Source organism: Chinchilla lanigera, unplaced genomic scaffold (genome assembly GCF_000276665.1).
Source record: "Chinchilla lanigera isolate Chin_1 unplaced genomic scaffold, ChiLan1.0 scaffold00067, whole genome shotgun sequence".
In the NCBI taxonomy this organism is placed as follows: Eukaryota; Metazoa; Chordata; class Mammalia; order Rodentia; family Chinchillidae; genus Chinchilla; species Chinchilla lanigera.
This window is the reverse complement of record NW_004955468.1, coordinates 2,556,309-2,580,647: the sequence shown is the minus strand read 5'-3', so window position 1 is coordinate 2,580,647 and position 24,339 is coordinate 2,556,309. Positions and strand designations below refer to the sequence as shown.

Genomic DNA, 24,339 nt, shown 5'->3' with positions numbered 1-24,339 from the left:
AAAATCTAAAACCAGTGTGATGGAAAGATATTATTTATTTGAAATGGGGTGTTTCCCACAGTTTCTAGGAAAATAAATAACCCAGGGTAGCTGCCTCTATCCCAGGGTTCCAAGGTGACAAGATCACAGTCACAGCAGCCCAGAGGGGACAGAAGCCCAGAAGCCCGTTGGTCACTTGCCCAGAAGGAGACCGGCGCGCAGCACGCGGGGCACGCGGCGGATGGTCAGTGAGACACGGGTGCCGCGCACCAGGCAGGCTCCGGGCTGCGCAGACTGGCAGGCAGCTGCGTTTGCCGGCAGCGAATTGGCGTCCAGTGCGTCTACGTGGGCTGCTGCGATCCCATGCAGGAGGCGCGTGTAGGCGGTGTCACGGAGCACCAGCAGGCTGCAAGGCTCCAGCAGCAGCGAAGAGATGGGCCTGGGCGGTGGCCGGGGCTGCAGGGCAGGTTGATGGTCAGTGGGTATCAGAGATCAGGGTGGGTGAAAGGTCACTAGGCCTCCGAGGACCAGAGAACAAGGACCAGCAAGTCCTCAGGGCAAAGGCCGAGAAGAAGGCGTGCTCCTGGGGATAGAGACATTGGTGGCTGAGGAGTGAAACATCTGGATTTCTGGACCAGGACTACTAGGTGGGGAAGGAAGGGCCAGGGGTCAGCAGTCCCTCTGGAGAGGGCAGGAACAAGGTCAGCAGGGAGTGGCAGCTGGGACAGAGATCAGTTGTTCCAGAACACCTGGGCAGAACTGGGTGGTGAGGACAGTGAGGAAGAGGTCAGAGAGGGTGGGGTATCCAAGGACATTAGGGGACAACCGGAAGAAGGAAGCATGCAGAGTGTCCAGAGCCACACAGGGCTAAAGGGACACACTGAGGAGCAAGCATCTGTGAACACTGGGGTGTCAGAAGTGCATGGTGCAGAGACAGTTCCTACACAAAGTCATGTGACAAGGAGTAAGGAGAACCTGGGGGTGTCCCACACTGCAGATCACATTACCAGAGTGGCAGGATATCAGGGTTGGGGTAGTGGGCAGGGTCAGGATATCTGGAAGGATCCTGAGGCACCCATAAGTCAATAATGTTGCAGTATCTGATAGCAAGAATATCTGTTAGGATATTCGGGAACCCTCAATGGGTATGTGGACCTTGGGCTGTTGGAACACTGAAGGTATGGAGTCAGGGGGTTTGTAGGGTGCCAAGGGCATCCACTCAGCAGGTAGGAATACTGGGGTATCTGTGGATATCATGGCAAGACAAGTTGGGTGTCCAGGAGGAAATGGATATACCCCATAAGGGGAAGGTGTCTAGGTGCCAGGAATACCTCAAAGGCAGGTGGGATTGGGCCATCCTGGAGGACGCTGGATGTTGGAGTGCCCCAAGGGCTTGGGGCAATGTCTCAGGGCCCACCTGTTCTGTAGCATCATCGTCCTCTGGTTGCCGTGGTTTGTAGAGATCCAGTATGGTATGGGAGCCCAGGCTGATGGTGCTGACAGTCGGGTAGTACAGTGGTCCGTCCTCATGGGGCTGGAGAGTGGGCACCAGGGCTGGGCAGGGCAGGAGTATACCTCCCCACCCTCTGGGTCAAAGCGGGGCTCCCAAGCTGGGACAGGGAGATGAATGCCGGATGGGGTTAAGTGGCCGCTCCATGTGAGGTGGGTAGGCACGATGCCCTGGCCCCTGATAGTTCAGAGGTCTGGGAGGAGCTGGTGACTGTAGGAGCTGGGGTGAGGGAATGTGGTTACCATGATGCCCTCCCCAGGCAGATACTGGTTCACGAGGACATGGTTAGCTGGGAGATCCCCAAAAAGGCTGAGATCAGACACCTTATCCACGTAGCGCTGAAGCCATGGGGGCAGCCGCTCAAGGACCATCCCACGGGGATGGGGGAGCCCACCTGGAGAGTGCAATGGGGTCCTGAGGATACCCAACCAAGGAGCCCTGGAGCCTCCATGAGGGATATCCCAGTGGTTAGAAGCACCCTGAGCCCGAGTGATTCCCTGACCCTTTGGAGATCACCAGTGGACCCTTCAGAGATTCTCTGACTTTTCCAGACGACTGGACCCTGAGAGGTAACTCCCAACTCAGAGGAAATCCCTCACCTCTGAGGATATCAACTGATCCCTCAGAGTAGTCTTAGCTCTTGGGACCCCTTGACCCCTCAGGGACCCCTCCTTCCATGTCTTGAGGACTACTGGACATGCACTCTCTGCCCGGCTCGCATCCCAGATTCACCGATGCCAGACACTTACCCCAATTCTGTAACTTCCTCCCAGACAGCTGGGTCCACTTTGGTTTGGGGGCATTATAAACCTAGGAGATGGAGAAGGGCTCGCTCACTTTTTAGGACTATCCCTCTGTGACTCTCCTACCCAGGCCAACACAGAGGGCTTTGCCTGGGAGAGAAATGAGTTGTCTCAGTTGGTTCATTCTCTGAGGTAGTATGTTCCTAGGATTTTCTTTTTTCTTTGGGAGGACTTTGGCCCCAAAGCTTACAGGTGTCCACCAGGTTGAGAAAAGGAATATGAGGCTGCACAATCATGGTCTGAATCTACTCAGAACTCTGGGACCAGCCTAAGCTCTTTCAGTCCAGAAAATATTCTGCACTCTAATTTCCTGGTTCCTGGGCTATCCCAGGACAGCCTGAGTTCTGGAACTTGCTTGTTTCTATTGCCCAGGGAAGACAGCATGCTAAGGTTACCTATCAGTACAGCAAAGAAAATATTTTGAAAATCCTCCACTGCCAAGATCCAAAGTTTCTAGAATGAGCTATCTTAGTCTAAGAAGTCTATACTCTAGTTGATAATCTCATCCTCGGTATGGTTACGGGAATGGCCTGGGATATATGAGTCTAGGGATTCTAAAATATGTAAAATTTTCAACCAAGCTGGGTGTGGTGGCACACACCTATTATCTCAGCACTTGGGAGGCTGAGGCAGGAGGATCGCCATGAGTTGGAGCCCGGCCTGAGCTACATAATGAGTTTAAGACCAGTCTAAATTTCACAGCAAGACCCTGTCTCAAGAAGAAAAAAAAAAATCAATCCAAAAAACCTAGAGGTCTGGTATGGGCTATCTCAGCCCAACAGCCTACATTCTACAGCTAACTTGTTCCAAGGATTCAAGCTCAAGTGGGGTTCATAGTATAAGGAAGAGTTTACTCTATAACATTCATTTCTGGGGTATTTCAGCCTATTATAACTTGCTTTAAGACAGGATTTTTCCCAGGTGTGGTGGCACATGCCTGTAATCCCAACACTGGGAGGCTGAGGCAGGAGTAGTGGGAGTTTGAGCTCTGCTTAGGCAATTTATCGAAACCCTGTCTTACCAGATAGATAGATAGACAGACAGACAGATAAAAGCAGGATTGGAGCAAGGCATGATGATGCATGCCTGAAATCCCAGCTACTCCAAAGGCTGAGCAGGAGGAATGCAAGTTTGAGGCCAGCCTGCACAAATTTAGTGAAATCCTATTCACAGTTTAAAAAGAAAAAAAAAAAAAGGACTTGGGATATAACTTGATGCTTTCTGGGTTCAATAAATAAGCAGTACTGGGAAGAAAAAAAATGATAGTAGGATTGGGTCCTTGGTAGAGCATTTGTTGGGGTTGGGGGCTATCTCAGTACAGGGAGTATGTGTTCTGTAACTTCTTCATTCCCAAGCACAGGACTATTCTGCACAAGAAATCTGATGTAGTAACACCCTTGCTTTAGAGGCTGGACTGGGCTCCCTCAGTACAGGGAATCTGAATTTCATAATAAGCACCTCCTTCCTAAGAATAAGTTTGGTTTTTCCTAGACCCCTTAGAAAAAGCCCTTTCTGACAGGCCCTAGCGGTTCCTGAGAGAGGAACAGGGAGAGAGGAGGGTGGGTGCTATGTCACGTCCTCTTCTCTGACAGGTCTTCACTTGCAGCCTCAAGGGCTCTCATATAGAGGCTGGGGGTTGGAGGAGATACGGGAAGAGGAGAAAGCAAGGTAGAAGGCACTGGGGTCACCTGTCGAAGCAAATATTCCTCCTCTTCTTTGGAGATGAAGTCAGGGACATAGTAGATTACAGGTGGTGCCTGCAATGGAGAGACACCTCTGAAGATATGGGCCTTTGACCCACAGAGGGGACATACCATCATTGAGCAACCCCTCCCTCTGGGGAGAGGCTAAGGATATTCTCAGGTGGGACAGGGTCTGAAGTCAAGGGACCCATGCCCATTCCAGGGTGGGCTTGAGAGTGGGGCTGGACTCTGAGGGTAAAAATGAATTTGCAGGGAGGGGCAGTTCCAACCTATGGACCTAGGAGTCAGCTGCCCATCCCACCCCACCTCTCTCTCTAGCCCCCACATTCACCCTCTGCATCCCCAGTCCTGACAACCTGGTCCACCCTAAATGGTTCCAGGGCCGGGACCCTGGCATCCTGCTCCTCCATTGACAGCAACTCCTTGCAACCAGTCCTGTGGGGAGAGGAGGATATAATGAAGTCATTAAGCCTCTCGCCCTCTGGGCCTGATCCAGCCTTCCACTTGATCAGGCCTCAGCCCTCCTGTGAAACTCTGTCTCTAAAACCCTCTCAAAGCCACATAATGATCCCCCCAGGCGCCCTGTCCACCCACGATGAGCACCCAACACACTCCAAGTCTCTGTCCACCGCGTGCCATCAGACTACGTGGTTGCCCTGTGAAGTCTCACAGAGGGAGACCCCACACAGGGAGCCTTTTTAAAAGCTCTGAAGACTGCACCCCAAAGCCCCATCAAATACCTGATATCCCACGTCAGGCCTGCAACCATGAGCGTGGCTCTCCAACACTCAGAACCTCACCATCCCTCCTCTGGCCTCGGCCCTTTCAGAGATCCCATTCTGAGCATCCGCGTGCCCCTAGTCCGCGGCTTCTCCTCAGACATGTCCACGCTCAGCCTCCTCGGAACCTCTCACTCTGGACCCCTTCAAAAGGACCTGAGCTTGACTCCTTCTTAGCTCCCTGAACCCCTCAGATGTCGATTCTGAATCTTTTAGGGTTCCACTTTGAGCCCCCTAGGACTCCCACTGCGCTTCTCAGGATCCCTACTCCCAGCCCTCTTGGACCCTCATCTCTGCCCCTGTCACCCCCAAAACTGACCGTCCACCGGTATCTCCTCCAATTTCCAGATTTCAATACTCCCAATCTACTTCCGCCCTCACTTGATTGAGGCAAGAATCCTCCAGCCAATGGAAACTCTCAGAGGTTGTAATGCTCCGCTCTCCAGCCAATCGGTGCTCTCATTCAGTATTTGCCCGCCCCCTTAGCTTTGATCAAGGATAGGGGGAAATCCCTGGCCTCTGAGCCATTGGGGATTTAGTGGAGGCGGGTCTTACTTTCACAGACCAATCGGGACACCAGAACCGAAACTGTCCACACTGAGGCGTGAGCCAGAGGTGACCGTAGCAAGAAGGAAACAGAGCCTGTTGGATAGACTTCGCGCAAACTAGGTCGCCCAGTGCCCATGTCGCCGGGAGGCGAAACTGAAAAAAGGTCTTCCTTTTCATCCTACCCCAGCAAGGGTACAGAGGCAGGACTCCCCCGCCCCCCGTAATCCCCGAACAATGACTTGCTTGACACAAAGAGGCCATACGTCTTTATTTAAGAGGACAGGATCATGCGGAATTTGGGGACATGCAGTGAAGGGGCAGTCGTGAGCTGTCCTTGGTGGTCGGGGCCCCAGGTCTGCCCTGGACCCGCGCGGCCCTCAGGTTCTCCCTCAGGCTGTTGATCTGGCCCAAGTGCTGTGAGGAGCCAGTGACTCAGATTTAGTGTCTTAGACCTGTGACCAAAACGTAGATTGAAATGGGTGCTCTAAGACTTGGGGTTCCCTCAGGGCCTCGGGGACCCTCCATGTATTAGAGATGGAAGCTTTAAGATTTGGGGTTCCCTTGGGGCAGGGGCTCTTGGGATTTGGGTTTCTTGAGGTCCATTAAGTGGGCACTGAAGTCCTCGGATTTCCAGGAAGGGGGATTCCTGCTTGGGGTCTCCAGGCACCTGTGAAAGGGCTTGAGGTTCTCTGGGAGCCTGGAATTCACATCCTGACTGCAGTCTCCTCTATCCCAAGCACAGGGACCTCTTGATTGGGGTTTCCTGGGGGTCGGGGATTTTTAAATTTGGGATTCCCTGGGGATTTGGGGATTCTATGATTTGGAGGTCCTGGCAGTTCAAATTTTGGAGTCTTCTAGGGGCTGTTGGGCTTGAGGGCACAGGGGAGTTGGGGACATATATACTCTGGGGCGTGGGATCCCCAGAGTCCCAGAACGGGGTCTCCAAATTTGGGGTCCCCCAAAGGGGAAGTCATTACTTTAAAAAATAGAGAATTTTCTGGGAGTCTGGCCAGCACAGGGTCTGTGGGCCATGTGGGGTGAGCTTTTACAAGGCACTGGGGGTTTCTTGAGGGTGCAGAGGGTAGGAAGAGTTGGGGGTCCTGTAATTAGCACTTCCAGGACTATTTTGGTGTCTAAATTGGGGGTGACAGTGGGCTGATTAAGGTGGGTCTCTTCTTGAGCAGTAAGAACAATGTCTTTGTTAATGGAGGGAGTCTCTGATGGGGTTCTGGAGAGTAAGGGCTTTGCGGTGACCATGAGGTCACATCTTGAGAGCACTGAAGTTATACAGAGATAGTGACATGGTCTGCTACTCCGGAGCTGGTATCTATGTTTATTTCAAGGGGAATGAGGGAAAGGGGTCTTTGTTAATGGTAGGGTTATGATCCCCACTGATGAGTGACTCAAGAATGTCCTGTTGTATAGCATTGTGTGGAGAGGATCACCATCATTTGGGGTGAGTGGAAGTCTGTTAATTGGGGGTCTGCTCTGAGGGGCTGGGGACAAGGACTAACCTGAAGGTGCTACTCAGGGAATTTCTTTCTGGGTGACATGAAGTCTGTACTTGGGGTTATCATGGGGATCTGTTAATAATGGGACCTCAGTGATCGAGGGCTGGCTAATGGGGGTCTCTATTATGGAAGTGTTACTGGGAATCTCTATCTCGGGTGACTGGGAGCTCCTTGTGTCAGGAGATGCTAGAGGGGACTCTTGTGTCTCTGTCTGGTGTCCAGGGCCTTTAAGACTGCATTTCTGCCCTCAGCATCCAGGGAAACCAGCAGCAGAAGAGCAACCTGAAATGAGAACCAGATCACACAGTGATGAGTGTGTAGGAACATCTGGCTCCATCACCCTCTCCTCAACTGTCGCTCCATAGTTGGCATTCTGCCTCTGACTGCTCTCTTAGGCTTTAAAGAACAGAGACATTCTGTTTCTTTTACCTGCTCCCTAAAAGTTGAAGTCAGAAGAAGTCACATCAGGTCTTTTACCCTAAAGACTGCTTCCAGATGTACTTACTGGTCACAACTTTTCCTAGCTTCTACTTCCAGCCCCCACTTGAGCTCCAAACCCCCCATCCAACAGCTTTGTAGATGCTGCTCCCTAAACATTCTGCAGGAGAAGGGGAAAGGCATTAACCACACACCTGGAGATAGAGTTCTCTGATGCAATGTCCTTTGGGGTCCGGACTGTGGTGAAGGTGCGTTTAGGTTGTGTCACTGGAGGGAACAGGATAGCAGGTGAGGGGATAGCAGACCCACCTGTCTCCTTAATACCCATCCAGACTCCTTGTCATTAATATCTATCCATGCTCCCCACATCCCATATTCCCGATGCCCATCTAGACATCTCATCAACATTATCCACCATGTCCCCCAATGCCTGCCTGGGTCCTCAGATCCTAATGCCTGCTCAGAGCCTGTTTTCTCTTCCATTTGTTTCCCCCCTGTTGTGCTGGAGATGGAATCGAGGGCCTCACAGATGCTAGGCAAATGCTCTCCCACAGGGTTACACCCCCAGCTCTCAAAGTCTTCTTAACTTTCCCATGTCAAATAGCACCTGTCCTCTTTGGGACCCTGCCTCATCATTTTCGTAGATCTTGTGTCCCCAACTAAGTATCAGAGACTGTCACCAACATATACCTGAGAACCCATGACCTCTCCCCTTATGCCCAGACCTATACTCGTCCCCACATCCAAGCCCCCAACTCACTTGTCACTTGATGCACTTTTTTGGCTCCAACACTGTCCCCAGGGGGATCAGTAGATCCACCAATCCTGAAGAGACATAGGAATGGGAAATGTCAGGGCCACAAGAGCCCAGGTCTGGCTGAGTGCTGAGCCCTAGTGGGTCTAGAGGAAAGAACTAGGGTAGGATAGGGGTAACCACACAGTCTTGCTGGATAAAGGAAGGGGACTGAGGGTAGATGGGAGCTCTGGAGGGCTTCCTGGTTTGAGGGTCAGAGTTTGGGCTCACCTCTGAATGCGGGATGCCGGCGCAAAGACCCCATGCCGTGGGGGGCAGGTGAAGTATCGGACACCAAAGACAGAGCCATCATGCTTGCCTGTAGGCTGGTCCAGCTCAATGCCATACCAGTAACCTGCAGCAAGAAGGTGTCAGGATGCCTCGAGGCCCTGTCTGCCCACCAGCGCAGAGTCCCCAGCCTTACCAGGAGCAAAGTCTGTCTTCCCATAAAAGCGCACAATCCCCTGCTTCTGGCCAGCCACAAGGACTTGGTCTCCAACTTCTGCCTTGGCCCCTTCACGCTGCTGCAGGCTGCCCAGAGACGGTGATGATGGGGACTTCTTCTTGCCTGGTGACAGAAGGTGAGGGGGTCAGACCCCAGATGCCAACTTTGGGGATTCATGCCACATAGAGGACCTCAGTGTAGTAATACTGTCCTGGCTCCAATCAGAGGAACTCCAAAGCCTTCCCCAGAGCTGGAGCTGGGGGTGGGGGTTGTGTTTGAAGGGAAAATGAATCCCAGATGATACAGAACTAGAAAGGGAAATTATAGGAGTAAGCAGAAACTGAGTCATAGAACTTGAAAAATCCCAAAATCTCTTTCAAAGCTAAAGGAAAAACTTGAGGCAGAATTCAGGAACCCAGAAATTCTCCTTTTAAAATGAAGAGGATTTAAAAAAAAAAAAAAAGAAAGAAATGAAGAGGATAGAGCCGGGGATATAGCTCAGTGGCATATGTGCCTGCCTGGCAAGCACAAGGTCCTGAGTTTGATTCCCGATACCAAAACTAACTAAATAAATAAATAAAATAAAATGAAGAGGATAGCCAGGTGTGGTGGTGCACACCTGTAATCCCAGCACTCAGGAGGCTGAGGCAGGAGGATCGTTGCGAGTTTGAGACCAGACTGGGCTACAAAGTGAGCTCAAGGCCAGGCTGAACTGCATAGCAAGACCCTGTCTCAAAAAAACAAAAACAAAAACAAAATAAAGAGGATAGCCAGGCATGGTGATACACACCTGTAATCCCAGGACTCGAGAGGCTGAGGTGGGAGGATCGCCATGAGTTTGAGACCAGCCTGAGCTACATAGGGAATTCAAGGCCAGCCTTGACTACATAATAAGACCCTGTCTCAAAAAAATACAAACAAAAAACTAAAATGAAGAGGAAGGGCTGGGGGTGTGGCTCAGTGCCTGTCTAGCATGTGTGTTATGGTTTGTATCTGAATGTCCTCCCAAAGCCTCATGTAGTCATGGTGGGGTGGGCTTTTTGGAGGTGGCTGAATGTAGAGTTTGTGATTGGTCCCTTATCTGGTGCTGGGATTGGGAGTGTGAGTGCTGTACTGGGTAGGTAGCCTCCATGCAATATAAGGGAGGAAAAGAGGCTTGTTCCTTCCCGTTTGCTCTTGTTGCTTTTGCTGTCTTCCTCTACCATGAATGGCTGCCTCTCAGCCACACCACCCTGCCTTGGAGCCAGCTGAGTGTGGACGGAAACCTCCACAAATTGTGAGCTAAATAAACCTTTCCTTCCTTAATTTTGGGTCAAATATCTTGTCCCAGCCATGAGAAAAAAGTAACTAAGACAGTGTGCAAAGTCCTGGATGGGATCCTGAGTACCACAAAATAAGTTAAATGAAGGGGTGCTGGAAAGGTGGCATTTGCCTGTAGTTCCAGCAGGTGGGAAGCTGCGGTAGGAGCATCGTTTAAACTCAGAAGTTTGAGAATGGTATAGACAACACAGCAGGATCTCCATCTCAAAAATAAGTCAGTAAACTAAGGGAGAGTTAGGCCTTAGCATAGATCAAGTCACAAAAAGCAAAGAACCCCTGAAACAGAACCCCCAGAAACAGATTCTTTGCTAAAATCAGGGAAGACCTCTGGGCCTGAGAAGAAACTACATCACAGTAGACCAGGAACCCACAGGTCCCTCCTTCCAAGAATGGGGTGAGGCCGGTACTGAGTCAAAGGATAAACTGAGTCAGGCGTCAGGAACTCAGGGTTTGTCCACTAGAACTGGAGTTTGGGCCTGAGGAGAAACTGAGTCACAAAAGCTAAGCTACCTAAATAGTGTCCCCACGACACATGCTTCCCCTCAACCAGTGATCCCCCTCTGACCTTTGTGTTCCCTTCGGCCTTTGCCAGTGACTCGGGAGAAGTCCATCCGGGGAGTGCGGGGTGTGGAGGTGACAGAAGAGGGGGGTGCATCCACTGCCTTGGAGATCTTGGACACGGAGGCAAACAGACCTGAGGGGACAGAGCCTGGGCTTGGCATCGTCCAGGCTTCCGCCCTTGGCTGCCCCCTCATCCCTTGGCCCTGTTCCCCAGACATCAGCATCCCCACCCTCCTGGGCCACAGGTGGGACTGACCCTGCTTGGGAGGGCAGATGAAGTACCGGACACCTCCGACACTGCCATCGTTCTTGCCCTCAGGTTCGTCCAGCTCTACGCCCACCCACTGGCCGCTGGCAAATTCCGTGGTTCCACAGAACCGCAGTGTGCCTGTCTGGAAAGACAAGAGAGGACGAAGCTTGGACAAAGACCTTGGAGGGCCATGTTTGACACTAGAATACAGGCAGCATGGTGGGGTGGATACGGGAACCTGGGCTCAAATCTCAGCTCCATCATCCTTTACTAGCTGTGACTTAACCTCTCTGTGCCTCAGTTACTTTATCTGCAAAGTGGGAACAGGAGACACACCCATCTTCTAGGACTGTTACAGTCCTGCCCTGACCAATATGGTAAGTTGTCATTTCCCAATTATAACAATCTGAATTTCCACTAAATCAAAAATTCATTTCCTCAGTCACAGTAGCCCAATTTCTTTATTTTATTGTTTTGGACTTTTTGTTTGTGAGACAGGATTTCCTTAAGTAGTCCAGGCTGGCCTTGAACTCACTGTGTACCCCAGGCTGGCCTTAAATTCACAGTGATCCTCCTGCCTCAGCTTCCCCAGTGCTGTCATTACAGGTATGTGCCACCACACCTGTCTTAGACTAGCCAGATTTCAAGTACTCAATAGCTACATGTGCCTCATGGCTATTTTCTTGGAGCACACAGACCAGACCCTTAACATTTCCACCACCACAGAAAGGTCTACTGGAAGCCAAGCAACATAGTGCATGCTGGTAGTCTCATCACTTGGAGGCTAAGGCAGGACGATTGTAAGATCAAGGCCAATTCAAGGTTCACTGAGTGAACCCAGACCTCATGCATGCTAAGCACATGCTCTACCCAAGTTCTTTGTCTGTAAAATGAGCTCACTGGGGCTGAGGTATAGCTCAGTGATACAGTCTTGTCTAGCATGCATGAGACCCTGGGTTTGATCCCCACCAGGGTAAAAAAAAAAAAAAAAAAAAAATTAAATAAGCTATTAACAGTGTTGACTTAGGAGGGTTTGGTGGGAACTGGAGCAGGGCCTGGCACACAGGGACACTTATGTGTACACCAGGCTCTGTTTTTTGTTTGTTTGCTTTTTAATTAGGCTCTGTTCTAAGGGCCTTATTTTAATTAATTTCAGGCTTGCCCCACCGCCTCCACATGAGATGGGTAGTACCATCGTTTCCATTTACAGGTGAAGAAACTGTTGCCCAGAGAGCTGGGATAACTGGATGATAAGCAGCAAGGCTGAGATGGACCTGGACCAGTCGCAGACCCTAAGTGTGAAAACACAGCTGTGCTGCTTCTCTAAGGGGCAGGGATAGCTATTACGTGTCTTTGGACAAAGGGCGTCCTTCTCAGAACTTCTCAGAGGTTCTTGTAAGTCTTCTGGGGTGTAAAATGGGAGCAGTCAACCATCTCTCTTTCAGAATCATCCAGTGGATTTGATTAGATTATGCACAAAAGCTTTTCTGCATTGGGGCTTACACATGCAGAATTCTGGATTAGGAAACAAAATGTGACTTGAAGTTTCTCACTGTATAAGAAACAAAATCCAAATTCCTTCCAATGGCCTGCAGGGCTGCCGTGATCCAGTCCCTCTGACCTCTCCACAACCCGACCAAAAAAACCCCGCAACTCCAGTCACACTGCCCCTTCCCACTGCTGGGTCTTGGAACTTGTCGCTTCCGTATCTCTGCAAGGTGAGCACATTCCTGTCTGTTTGGGAATCACTTCAGAGAAGGCTTCTTAGAGCACCCCAGCTAAAACCACTCCTGCCTCCAGCACTCTGACCTTTACTGTCCTGGTCGAAGTCCTGACTATTCTGAGAGTGGAGACAGGCCTGACTGGGGACCACAGGGTGCTGGGGAACTGTGGGTACACAGAGCTGAGCTGAGAACTCTGCTTATGTTTCAGCCACGACTGCTCTGAGCTGTCACTGTCAGAGGATGAATCTGTCTCCCCCTCTCAACCAAAAGCTCATCACAGGGTGGGGCACCAAGGCAGAACTCACAGAACAATTGTTACATGAGATAAAGTACTGTGTGAATGACTGCGCGAGGGTGGGCAGACAAAGGAGACGGTGTGTATGAAGGACGAGGGGGCTGAGTCCCACCCCTGCCGCACCCCAACCCCTGACCTTCTGGCCATCCAGCAGCACACGGTCTCCTAGGCGCAGGCCCAGTGCACTGAGCATGAGATTGCCTGGGACGTTGTCATAGTTGGGTAGCGTGACCTTGGGGAGGGCGCAAGACAGCGGCACAGCCTCCTCCAGCAGCGTTCGCAGCTCCTTAGCCACCAGCGCCGCTTCTGCTTTGTCCAAGGACATGTCCATAGGGTCTGGGACCACCTCAGCGGGCACCTGTCCCTTTCGATTCTGTGGACCAAGAGGAAGAGAGAGGCAGGGACTCAGTGGCAACACCTCCATGGAGGACACCGACCTGGGTGAGCAGGGATAGGACCAGGTCATATGGGCCAACATGGGAATAAGAGGTGGAGCATTAAGGTGCAGACCCCAGCGAAGTCCACTCCTGTGACCAGGGCTGGGACCGTGTCCAGTAATTGAGGATAGGGTCAAGTAGAATCAACAGGGGATGAGGCTGATGTGTACGTCATGCCCTCGGGTAGGTTTTGCCTCTTGAGATCCCAAACGTATAATGGGCCTGTAGTGGGGAGGGGGGTGACACTGAGTGGGCTCCTGTGCTAAGCTACAGGGTCAAAGGTCAAACTCTGAGCCAGCAGGGAATGAGGACAGGGCAGAGTCTCAGGGGCACAGGCCATGTGCTCCCCAGATCACAGCACTAGGGATGCTGCAGAGTAATTAGCATTGAGGACGGGCCCCGGGAATGGAAAGGTCGGGGGTCAAGATATACCGAGGGCTTATGAGGGACCTGACTCATTCACACAGGGCCCAACTCTACAGCACTTTCCCCATGATTGCAAAATGCTGTTGGTACCCAGCCATGGGATAGGCCAGGGTTGAGAGAAAAGACATTCCTTGCTGAAAGACCCTAGGCAAATCCTTTCATCTTTCTGCCTCAGTTTCTCTGTTGTACAACAGGGGTTACAACAGACTTCACCTGACATATAATGAACACTAAGTAACACTTATTATTTCTTCTTTAAAATGTGAAGATGCTTTTGCTAGTATTTTAGCAGTAAGAAATGCCACGTGGTGCTTGTCCTATGCAGAGACCTGTTGGAGGGAGGTGGAACGATACAGGGAGAGAAACAAGGAGAGGAGGAGGAGGAAGAGAACCAGTTGGCCCAGCGGCACAGTACCCTCAGCGCAGGGTTGGCACCGTGTTCTAGCAGACATTTGGCCGCTCCCAGGCACAGGTTGGAGGCAGCGATGTGCAGGGCTGAGCCGTGGTTGAAGTCACTGCAGGTGGAGTTCACCACTGGGAAGCAGGCAAGAGCAGAGCTCCAGGTGAACCCAGGCGGAAATAACACAGTTCTTCCTGCCACCCCACCTGCTCCCGCAGTAACAGGGACTGCACCCGCGCGGCCTTTGCACTCAGCTACATCCCCAGCCGTTTTTGATTTCTAGGGTCTCGCTAAGTCACTCAATTGCCCAGGCTAGACTCAACTTGCGGGTCTCCTGCCACAGCACCCCAGGGTGTTAGGATTACAGGAGTGTGCATTCTCATATTCTCCCCCAGCTCTAAAGAGGGCTCCCTCCCTAAGCCTCCGCCCTGTAGTCCCGCCCCCAGCTCAGGGCCCAGACGTCACCTTCGGCCACGCCCCTCCCCAGCAGCAGTGGCCCTACGAGCCTCCTTCCTTTCCCAGTCTCCTCTCTCGGGCTGCCTCGGTCCACTCCACGCCCCACCCTTTCACCCGGGTCCTCTTCCTTCCCTCCAGAACCCTTCTCCTCACCTCGGGGCCGCGCGCCCTTTAGCAGCACGCGCACAAGGTCGGGCACGTCGAAATAGGCCGCGTAGTGAAGCGCGTTCATGTTGGTCCAGCGGCTGCGCAGGGTCACATCGGCGCCCAGCGCCAGCAGCTGCTGCGAGAGACGCACAGCCGCCGCGGGGTCGCCTGCAGGACAGCTCAGGTCAGCCTGGCCTCCTCCTGAGCCCGCATCCTGTCCCTGGAGAAGGCCTGAGGGTCTCACCAACTAACTACACTTTGGGATCTTATCTTCTGGGCTCCAGGTGGGAGGCTTAGGGACTGAATTCTGAGTGATTGGGGTTTATTTTGTTCTTTCCAGTACTGCGAATTGAACCCAGGGCCTTCACACTGTTTTCCTTTTGAGACTGTCTTAGTAAGTTGCCCAGGCTGGGCTCGAACTTAGGATGTTCCTGCGTTACTCTCCTGGAGTGCCCGGCTTCCGGGTGGTTTTGAGGGTGCGAGGACTGGGGGCTTGGTTTGGGACCTGGGCCCTCACCGACTCCGTGGGCACCGGCCTTGCACGCATAATGGAGTAGTGTCATGTCAGTCAGCCCATCTCGATCGTTCACATGGCAGCCTCTGCGCAGAATCTGGGAGTATCGGGACAGCGGAGGGTTACCCAAACATGCGGTGGACCACATCCCTCCCTCTCCGGTCTCCGCAGCTCCTACCTCATTGCCGATGACATCTATCTTGTGCTGGACTTGGGGCACCCACTGGCGCACGATGGCGAAGAGCTCCGGGATGGTGGTCTGGGGGTCAAACAGAATCTCCTGGCACGCAGGATCATTGGGATCGAAGAAGGTGAAGGCTGAGGTGGGGAGAGGTCCAAGGTCACCCAGGCCGGCTAACCGCCCGCCCTCCCTTCCATTCTGAGCCAGGGGAACTCAAGATCTTTGCCTTTAACAGCCTTTAAGGCAGGGTCTCAAACTAGTGGCACAGGGGCCATAGTCAACCCACAGGTGTTTTCTGTGTGGCCAGCACAGGTCTCAAAAATCACATAAAAATCTGGATAACCAGTGTGTCTTGAAAAATGGAAAGAGGCTGGGCATGGTGGCACATTCCTGTAATCCCAGCACTTAGGAGGCTGAGGCAGGAGGATCATCATGAGTTTGAGGATAGCCTGAGCAACATAATGAGTTTAAGGCCAGCCTGGACTACATAGAGTCTCTGTCTCAAAAAAAAAAAAAAGAAAAGAAAAGAAAAAGAAGGAAAGAAGAGAAAGAAAAGAAAAGAAAGAAGAAAAAAAAGACAAGGCAATTTGCATAGAGCAACAAACTACCCTTGAAACAAGAGTGCGATACACAGCCCAGCCTCTTCCAGTCCGCATGCCCCAGGGTGCTGCTGTTGCTGTGCTGGCTCTGCTTCCCCGTCAGAGTATGCACAGTTTGGCCCGATTTCCAGGGGAGCGGGAGAGGAGCCAGAAGTCTGGCTCTTTAAGAAAACTCTAAACTGGGTGTGGTATCTGTAATCCCAGCACTCTGGGAGACTGAGGCAGGAGGATCTCAAATTCCAGCCCAGCCCAGGCAACTAAGCAAGATGCTGTCTCAAAAATTTAAAGGGAGCCGGGCATGGTGGCGCACACCTGTAAGCACTCGGGAGGCTGAGGCGGGAGGATCGTTGCGAGTTCGAGACCAGTCTGAGCTACAAAGTGAGCTCAAGGCCAGCCTGAACTGCATAGCGAGACCCTGTCTCTAAAAGACAAAAAAAAAAGGGGGCTGGGGATTTAGCTCAGCGGCAGAGCGCCTGCCTGGCAAGTGCAAGGTCGTGAGTTCCGATTCCAGGTACTGGGAAAAAAACAAAACCAAAAAATAAATAAATAAATAACAGACAAAAAAAATTTAAAAGGGAGAGGGGCAGACAACTGGGGATGTAGCTCAGCGCAAAAGACCCTCGGTTCAGGCCCCATACTGCAATAAATAAAGCCTCAGGTTTTCTTTTCAAATATTATACAGTGCAGATACAATGTACTCATCAAGGAGCAGGACCCAACCTGGGACAGCCAGGGTGGTGCCAGAGGCACTTCTACCCCTTTCCCCCATTAGACTCTGACGAGTGTTGCTCCCTGTGGCAACGTCAGCACCCAGCACCCGAGTGGCAGGAACTCAGCGTGTGCGGAATGAGTAAACGAATGACTAGATTATATATAGCCCAGGGAAGCGCCACACAGAAGGTGTCTCTGGAACGAGCCTGCATGCTCCTTTTCAAAGTCCATTCACGTCACAGACCTCCTTGGCTCAGAGCCCTCGCCTGGCTCCTGTCCTGCTCAGAACAGACCAGAGTCCTCATCATGGCACACGAGGCCCTGCCCTGCGTAATCTAGCCCCGCACTCTTCTGTGCGCCCCCTTTCCCTCCTCCCCTCCATAGACACTGGCCCCCTCCCACGTGCCAGGCAAAGTCCCGTCTCACTGCACTTGCCGTTTCCCCACCTGGACGTTTTTCCATCCGATCTTCACAGGGATTTGCAGACCGTGGCTCAAATGCCACCTCCTCAGACCAGGCCTCCCCAGGCCACCCCGTGGCAACCAACGGCCCTGCCCTTCCCCGTCCTACCTGTTTTAATTTTCTCATCAAAACACGTATCACTGCTGTAGGCAATTTGTTTCCACCTTTCTCTTCCTTTCTCCTCCTCCCGCTCCCTCTTTTCTTTTTCTTCTCACCTATCACCCTCACTGAGGTGCAAGTACTTTCTGTTCTGCCTTGGTCACCCCCTTATCCCTGCAGCAGGGTGGGCCCAGCAGCCCCAGGCAGTAAGTGCTTAGTCAGTCTCTGCTGAATTAATGTGCAAATTCAACAAGCGCACACAATTTCCTTCTGGAGCCCCCTAGCCTTCTCTCTGGCCTAGACCACATTTCCAGATTCCTCTGAATTCTGTGACCATCGCCGGACAGACACTGACTTCCCACTGTGCCACAGGCCCCAGCCACAGTTCCAAAGAGGCTTTTCCAGTTTCCTGGGATGGACACACAGACAGACAGACAGACAGACAGACACACACACACACACACACACACACACTGACACCCTAAATAATTTTCTTATTTTTCTATCCGATTGAAATGAACTTATTTCTCTGATCCACCTCTACTAAGTGACACACCCACCAACACCATGTCTCTGCTCCTTCCTGGTGATGCCAATGGAATCTAGTGCACTTCTAAACCTTACAGCTGCTGGGGATTCCTAGCTAACACCTTCTAAAACCTCCCCATATCTATCTCTCTCTACCCAGAAGCCAGAGGAAGATTTCCAGACTGGTGGTCTTCTGCTCTGAGCATCCTGCCGTCATGTATGTGCATGTGCGTGTATGCGTGCGTGTGTGTGCGCGCGCGCACGCGCGCACACACACACACACACACACACAATTTTCCCCATCGGACTTAGAATATACTGAAAATCCTCAGTGTGATCTTTATGTTGAGGTGGGCCAATTCCCACCCCAACTCTGGTCAGTCCCTAAAAGTAGCTCCATGGTTTTTCTGTTCCAAGCTCAGTTCTGCCTCAGGTCCTTTGCACTTGTTATTTTTCTGTCTAGAATGCTTTTTCTCCAGCTAATTCCTCTTCATGTTTTGTGTCTCAACCTAAATGCCGTCTTATCAAGAAGACCCACCTATTTTTTTTCAAGCAGGAGGCCCCACAGCCATTATTGTTGTACCTCTGCCCTTTCTGTTTTCACAGCACTCACTCCAATCTGAACTCATCTGATTTATTCGTCTGTGCACTTCTTCAGTCTCTCCTCTCTTGTGAATGGGGCAGTGCCTGGACGGCCCCTCATTAACTCCCCATCACTGAGCACAGGGCTTGGCACAGGACAACAGCACTCACTCGATAAAATTGCTTGATAAATGTTTAGACACTTCCGGTTCCTCCAAGAGACGGCCCTCAGCTCCTGCCTCAAATCCCTTACTCCTGTAGTCACCTCTCCTGGGACGCCCTTTTCCTGACTCCTCCCTTAATGAAGCCCAATTTGCCCTCAGATCTCCCCGCAACATTACCTTCTAAGGAAAATCATGTCTTGAAGAGCTCTTGAAAAATCCTGTTCTTAATAAACACAATTCTTGTCATACCTTAGAATTATATATTAATGTTTTTCATACTTATTGGTATGGTTGTTATTTAGCCCTGTGAGTTCTCTCAAAGACTGCACCTGTATTGCTCTGCTGCTAAGGCCCCTGCGCCTACTATAAAGCCAGGTCCATTGCAGCTTCCAAGAAATGTTTGTTGAATGACTAAATGACTGAATGATGTATCATGAATCAAAGATTAGAATTATTCCAATTCTATTCTCTAATAAGTGAATGAAATTAACGAAAGGTTCTACAGCCAAGACTCCTCGGGACTGCCTTCTGAATCCCCCTACCATTACCACCACGAGAGCTCAGCCCACCCTCCGTGGCCACCCAAGTCTCCAGGCCAGATTTCAGGGTGGGAACAGTGGTTACCGTAGTCCTTAGGGAGAGGGGCAGGTGCAGAGGGGTGCACAACAGGCTTCTGTCGCCGCTCCTGGGTGGGGCTGGGGGCTTCTGGGACAGGTTCATCCTCTTCCTCCTCTTCTTCCTCCTCCCCCCGGGGTGGAGGGGCCATCGGGGCAGGATCTGTCTTAGTCATGGTCTTCGGTGGCCCTTGTGGGTGGGAGGGTGCAGAGTTGGGGATGACCTGGCAGGCAAACCCTGGAGACAGAGGTCTACTAAAGAGGGCGCCCCATAGCCTCTGGGTCGGCGCCCCTACACGATCCCCGGGCCGCGAGTGTCCCCCGCCTTCCCAGCTGTGGATCTTGGGCAACCATAGGGCCCCCAGTTACCCGTCAGAGGGACCCTGATAGGCAGCTGGCGCTTGCCATATTCCCCAGGCCCAGCCCCCCATTCTTCTCCCCCGCCAGGCCCCTCGGTGCTCGCCGCCCCCTCCCGGGGTTTGTTTATCTCGGGATGCAGGATGCTTTGCCCCTCCCCTTCTCGGGGGGCCTCGGCTCTTCCCATCTTACCTCTGCTGGACGGGCTTGGAGACCCGGGCTGAGAATGAGGAGACCTCGGGAGTAATGGGGGGTCGGTGTCGGGGACCTGACAGGGGAGGAAAGGGAGACAGAAAGAAGGGGACGAGGCCCAGACGCCGAAGGGGGGTGGGGGTGGAGAGGGCGGGGCGCTGACGGCGCATGCGCCTTGGTGCGACGTGGGGGCGGAGATGCTGGAGGCAGCTCTGGCGGCTGAAGGCGCTGGAGGTACCCAGGACGGGGTGAGGAAGACACAGCCGCGGGGAAGGGTGTGAGGCACGAGACGGAGGAGAGACGAAGCAGAGACGGGGCAAAAAGGGCTGTGCTAGAACGGGCACAGTTTTGTTTTATTTTGGTTTTGCAGCACTGGGGACTGATCCCAGCCTTCACACACCGAGCTACCTCTCAGCCCTTTTTAAATTTTTTATTTCAAGATAGGGGTCTCGATCAGTTTCGCAGGGGGGACTCGAACTTGCAGTTCTCCTGACTCAGCCCGCCTCAGTGCTGGGACTACAGGAATGTGTCACTACTCCCAGCTGCCTCAGGTCTTTTTACCGACACCTGCTGTGACAGAGCCTTCTCCTGGACCTGCAGACCAGGCCAGTCATGGCAGTGGTCTCTGTGCAGTGGTGGTGGATGTTCTCCCCTCTCCGGGTCGTCAGCCCCAGCTCCTCGTGCACGCTCTGCCTATAGGAGGGGTCTTACAGGCATGATTTATGTATCTCCGTTTTGTCCGTCCTAATCATCATCGTACCATTTTCACCCAGCATTTACTCAGGCCCGGAGAGGTTCAGGTGCTTGCTCACCGGAGCACAGCAATTAGGTGATGAAACCAAGCAGTCTGTGGAGCAGGGTCAGTCTCCAGGCCACAAAGCTGTTCTCGCAGTGCCTGCAAGGCAGATCTCACACCTGGGCTGGCTGCTGCCTGCTCTGCCCCAAATGATCTCTGCCTGGGTGACCACCTTCCTTTTCTTACCCTTCTAATGGGCAGTCTCCAAAATAGTTCCAGAATTTCAACCCCTGGCCCCCTCCCTTCATCTTTTGGTGGTGAAGGGGGATCAAACTCAGGGACGGTGTGACCACTAAGCTACATTCCTAGTGCCCTGTTTAAAATTTTGAGACAGGGACTCACTAAGTTGACCGGGTATGACTCACACTTGCAATCCTTTTGCTTCTGCCTTTCCACAGTGCTGGGATTACAGGCTTGCACCACCTTGCTCTGCTTCATCCTTTACCTTCTCCTACCTGGGCTATGGCAGCAGCATCCTCTCTGTTCTCCTTGTGTCCCCACCCACCGCCTTCTATCTGAACCTGCTCCCAACACTGCAGCACAGGGGCTGTTAACACCTGTCACACCAGGGTCCTCCTGGACCCAGAAGCATGTCTGCTGCCCTGCACTCCAGGGAAAAGCCAGCGCTCTCAGCCATGGCCCACAAGACCCTTCATGAACCTGCCCCTGCCGCCTCTCCTGACTTTTCCCTTTGTTCATTCTGGCCATACTGGCATCCTTGCTCTTCCTTACCCCAGGGCCTTTGCACTAGCTGTTCCTTCTGCCCAGAAGGTTCTTCCTCCAGACACCCGCAGGGTTCCCTTTCTCCCCTTTTCAATGGCAGCTTCCCTGTTCTCCATATCTAAAGTTGCACCCTACCCTACCCCATTTTTCTCTAGAGCAACACCACCGTCCTTGCTCCGATGCACTAGATCTGTGGTCGTGAACCTATGGCAGCCCTCTCTGTTGGCACACAAGCCAAGTTGCTTCAGCATCACCCTGGCAGCCAAGCATTCAGGTTTAACCACAGTTAGCACTTTGGGACACCTATGTGGGTTTCGAGTTGCAGTTTGGGCACTCTGTCTCTAAAAGGTTTGCCGTCACTGTCCTGGATGGTAGGGCTTCCACAGCACTGTTCTTGGAGCACTGGCCTGTGTTGCTCCAGGCCGGCTCCTCACCTCCCATGTTTCTGCGTAGAGAGCCTCCCCTCTTCCCTCAATCATGTTTTTATTCAGTCTTCACAGTCTGAAGTGATGTCGTTTATTGGTTTTCTAGTTCACCTTTAACTCAAACAGGACGTGAGCACCACGAGGGGAGGGGTGGCTGCTGCTGTTTTACTGCTGTCCTTGACTTAGCAGCAGACCTGGCACAGGGTGCCTGGGCTCATCAGAACCAGGTACAGCACGCCCCAGACACAAGCCCCTTGTTCTGCTGAGGAGGCTTACCTCACTGCAAAAATTTGAGCTGTAGGTGGCAGGGGCCAGGCATCCAGGGGAATGAGGGCTGATGGGGGATGTGGGCCCAAGTCAGTCATGAAATTCAGGGGATCCCTGGGAGTGGGGAGTGGAACCCAGGCCCTTGGGGGTAGCACCTCACTCCCCCAGGCAGTGAGGCTGGGCAAATCCCCAGTCTGATGACCTCTCTTCTTCGTCTTCTGTTCCTTGACACTGTCCACCTGGTCTTTATGTACTGGGTGTCTGGGCTTCCAGGAGCTCAGGTTTGACATCCGGCGTGGGAGAGGCAGGGCCCTGGGCAAGGACCACGGCGATGTCAGACCCTCCGCAGATGATGGTGAAAGTCTGGGATTCCTCAGGTCTGGGCAGCTGGGCCGTTCGAGGCGTGATGCGGTGGCGATGGAAACCCAAGGGGGCAGGAGACAGAGGGACAGGAAGGAATGATGGGAATCAGACAGGCCAGGCAGAGAAGGGGGTTCCAAGAAATAGCAACATGTGGGTGGAGAGACACAGGGAGACAGAGAAGCAGATAGGAGGCCAGAGACATTCATGGGAAAGGACGGAAGTAGTATAGGGAAATGGGGGAGAGATGCAGGGGGAGAGGCACAGGAGGACAGATTGAGGGCAGACATGGAGAGACAGGGACCCAGACATAGAGGACACCGAAAGACGGAGATAGAGAGATACAGAGACAAGGGCGCGGGGACAGTAGATGGGGGCAGAAAGACGACGAATGTGGAAGAGGAGAGGAGATGGGAAGAGCAGGGGAGGAATTCAGAAGAGACAGGGATTGAATGGGGCAGGGGATAGAGGTACCAACAGCCCAACAGCCCTGGCAGGCTCCACAGAGATCCCGGGCCTGAGCTGGACCTGTCCTAGCCCCACGGTCCTTCACAGACCCAGAGCGCAGGCTCAGAGTCTCCAGAAGCAGCTACACTGCAACTCCAGCTGACTTAACCCCTCTGAGAACAGAAACCCAGCGCTGCTAGATCTACTGAGCCTTCAGCAAAGACCAGAAATTACTTTAAAGCACTGCTGAGGCCAAATAAATCCCACCTGTGAGTCACGGCCAATCCACTGGCTGTCAGTTGGAGACCCCTCCGTAGAGAGATAGTGTGAGGACACCTTTCTGAACCTATGCCGGTGAGCCCTGCTCAGACTCCACCCTGGGTTTTTTAAGTGTAGGGAAGGCTCTGTTAATCTTTTATTTTCACGCACCCACCCTCCGCCCCCCAGGCAGTAAACTGTAAGGACCACAGAGCTTTAGATAGGGCCTGAGAGATATCAGAAGAGGGACTGCAAACTCAAGCTCTCCAGGGGCCAGGCAGGAAGCTCCCTTCCTGTGGGACAGAACGCCTGGGTTTGATGTCTGGCTCTGCAGTTTACTGGCTGCTTGACTTTGGGGAAGTTACTGGGCCGCTCTGAACCTGTTTTTCATCCAGAAAATGGGAATAACGGCAGTATAAAAATTAAGTGAGTTTCCAGTATTAACCATGTGTCTGGCACAAAGTGCTCCAAAATATTATTATGCAGCTTAGTTCTGGCCAACAGTTGCTTGGCATTGCCAGAATGACTTCTTTTTCTTTCTTTACAGTACCTGAGACGGAACCCAGGTCCTGGCGCATGGTAAGCAAGAGCTGCACCACTAAGCCACATCCCCAGCCCCAGATTCATTTCCTCCCCAGAAATAGGAGCAATTTAGAGACCTGGTGAAACGGTGGGATTTGTAAACACGGGGCCTGTTTAAAGGAAGATGCTGTGCAGACTTGGCCAGTCCCAAGCCCCGGGGCCACACTCACCATGCACAGCGGGACCCGGTGCAGGCGCGCCTGCAGGTTCTCCTTGCACAGCTGCTGTGCCAGCTGTTCAAGATCCCGCAGCTGTGCCTGGTGCCTCTCCTGCCGCTGCTGCAGCCTCTGCACACGCCGCTGAAGGGCTCCAAGCACCGCGCCCAGCCCAGACTGCGGGTGCTGGGCAGCAGACCGGTGCTGGGCAGGGACTCTGGGCCGCAGCCCTGCTGTGGCTGGCAGAAGGGGTAAGGGGGTCAGGCACACCGTGGCCGCGGCTGCAGGGTCCTGGGAGGCGGGCCCTAGCACCACCAGGTGCACCTGTCCAGAGGCTGCGACTGTCTTGGGCTCCCGGGGAAGCTGGAAGGCCTTCTGTGGGGCAGGAAGGGGCGGTGCAACTGGCTTCTCAGAGCTTCGGGTCCTCTGCCGGCTCTGCAAAACAAGACTCTGGATGGAGACCATCAGGGACGAACTCCAAGGGGGCACTTCCGCAGGAACTAAATGCTCTGGGTCAGTTTCTAGGGGGATTTCCTTCAGGTAAGGCCAGAGTTCAGGGAAGAACTTCCTTAGGAAGGGAGGCCTGAGGGGCAGACCTCAGGAGGGACTTCCCAGCCTGGGGCAATGATGCTTGCCTTTAATCCCAGCACTCAGGAGGCTGAGGCAGGAGGACTGAACATTCTAGAGTCCCGCCTAGACAGTTCAGTGTCTTAGGCTCTGTATCCAATCAATCAAAAGGGCTGGAGGCCGGGCATGGTGGCGCACGCCTGTAATCCCAGCACTCGGGAGGCTGAGGC

General features: G+C 52.8%; 3 protein-coding genes across 6 annotated transcripts in view; all 3 read right to left on the bottom strand.

The window, feature by feature from the left end:
* Nucleotides 1–15: 15 nt before the first annotated feature.
* Nucleotides 16–5,179, bottom strand: Alkbh6 (alkB homolog 6). 3 transcript variants are annotated; one of them, XM_005399933.1, is made up of 7 exons: nucleotides 5,094–5,179; nucleotides 4,352–4,430; nucleotides 3,981–4,049; nucleotides 2,239–2,299; nucleotides 1,732–1,883; nucleotides 1,397–1,513; nucleotides 16–435 (listed from the first exon to the last, which is right to left on the bottom strand). In XM_005399933.1, the coding sequence occupies exons 2-7, from the start codon at nucleotides 4,403–4,405 to the stop codon at nucleotides 172–174; spliced, it is 717 nt and encodes a 238-aa protein (XP_005399990.1). In that variant the 5' UTR covers nucleotides 4,406–4,430; nucleotides 5,094–5,179; the 3' UTR covers nucleotides 16–171. The 3 variants fall into 3 exon arrangements, with proteins under 3 accessions (XP_005399990.1, XP_013377995.1, XP_005399987.1); XM_013522541.1 differs by lacking the exon at nucleotides 5,094–5,179 and adding an exon at nucleotides 4,736–5,083 and having other exon boundaries at nucleotides 1,813–1,883; XM_005399930.2 differs by lacking the exon at nucleotides 5,094–5,179 and adding an exon at nucleotides 4,736–5,080.
* A 395-nt stretch (nucleotides 5,180–5,574) lies between these two features.
* Nucleotides 5,575–19,695, bottom strand: Clip3 (CAP-GLY domain containing linker protein 3). 2 transcript variants are annotated; one of them, XM_005399928.2, is made up of 14 exons: nucleotides 19,530–19,695; nucleotides 18,991–19,218; nucleotides 15,219–15,358; nucleotides 15,044–15,137; nucleotides 14,533–14,694; nucleotides 13,939–14,057; nucleotides 12,797–13,033; nucleotides 10,648–10,783; nucleotides 10,396–10,524; nucleotides 8,490–8,633; nucleotides 8,297–8,420; nucleotides 8,033–8,097; nucleotides 7,467–7,539; nucleotides 5,575–7,116 (listed from the first exon to the last, which is right to left on the bottom strand). In XM_005399928.2, exons 2-14 carry the CDS (start codon nucleotides 19,154–19,156, stop codon nucleotides 7,062–7,064), a joined length of 1,644 nt encoding a protein of 547 aa, XP_005399985.1. In that variant the 5' UTR covers nucleotides 19,157–19,218; nucleotides 19,530–19,695; the 3' UTR covers nucleotides 5,575–7,061. The 2 variants fall into 2 exon arrangements, with proteins under 2 accessions (XP_005399985.1, XP_005399984.1); XM_005399927.2 differs by having other exon boundaries at nucleotides 18,991–19,170.
* Nucleotides 19,696–21,541: 1,846 nt separating this feature from the next.
* Thap8 (THAP domain containing 8) overlaps nucleotides 21,542–24,339 on the bottom strand; it is a 13,780-nt gene continuing 10,982 nt past the window's right edge. Inside the window, exons 3-4 of the mRNA XM_005399924.2 lie at nucleotides 23,558–23,977; nucleotides 21,542–22,127 (exon numbers count right to left, since the gene is read on the bottom strand). Coding sequence (XP_005399981.2) covers nucleotides 21,987–22,127; nucleotides 23,558–23,977 — 561 coding nt within the window. The 3' untranslated portion in view covers nucleotides 21,542–21,986. The remainder of the gene's footprint in view (nucleotides 22,128–23,557; nucleotides 23,978–24,339) is intronic.

Excerpts from the sequence above, each read along its gene's own strand:
- Clip3 (XM_005399928.2), bottom strand. The coding sequence starts at position 19,156 with ATGACTAAGACAGATCCTGCCCCGATGGCCCCTCCACCCCGGGGGGAG. Across the intron at positions 15,138-15,218 it reads TAGATGTCATCGGCAATGAG|ATTCTGCGCAGAGGCTGCCA; the intron begins GTAGGAGCTGCG and ends CGATACTCCCAG. Across the intron at positions 7,117-7,466 it reads TCAGAGAACTCTATCTCCAG|GTTGCTCTTCTGCTGCTGGT; the intron begins GTGTGTGGTTAA and ends TTCTCATTTCAG.
- Alkbh6 (XM_005399930.2), bottom strand. The coding sequence starts at position 4,764 with ATGGTTGCAGGCCTGACGTGGGATATCAG. Across the intron at positions 4,050-4,351 it reads AACCATTTAGGGTGGACCAG|GCACCACCTGTAATCTACTA; the intron begins GTTGTCAGGACT and ends TCTCCATTGCAG. Across the intron at positions 2,300-3,980 it reads AGGAATATTTGCTTCGACAG|GTTTATAATGCCCCCAAACC; the intron begins GTGACCCCAGTG and ends TCCATCTCCTAG.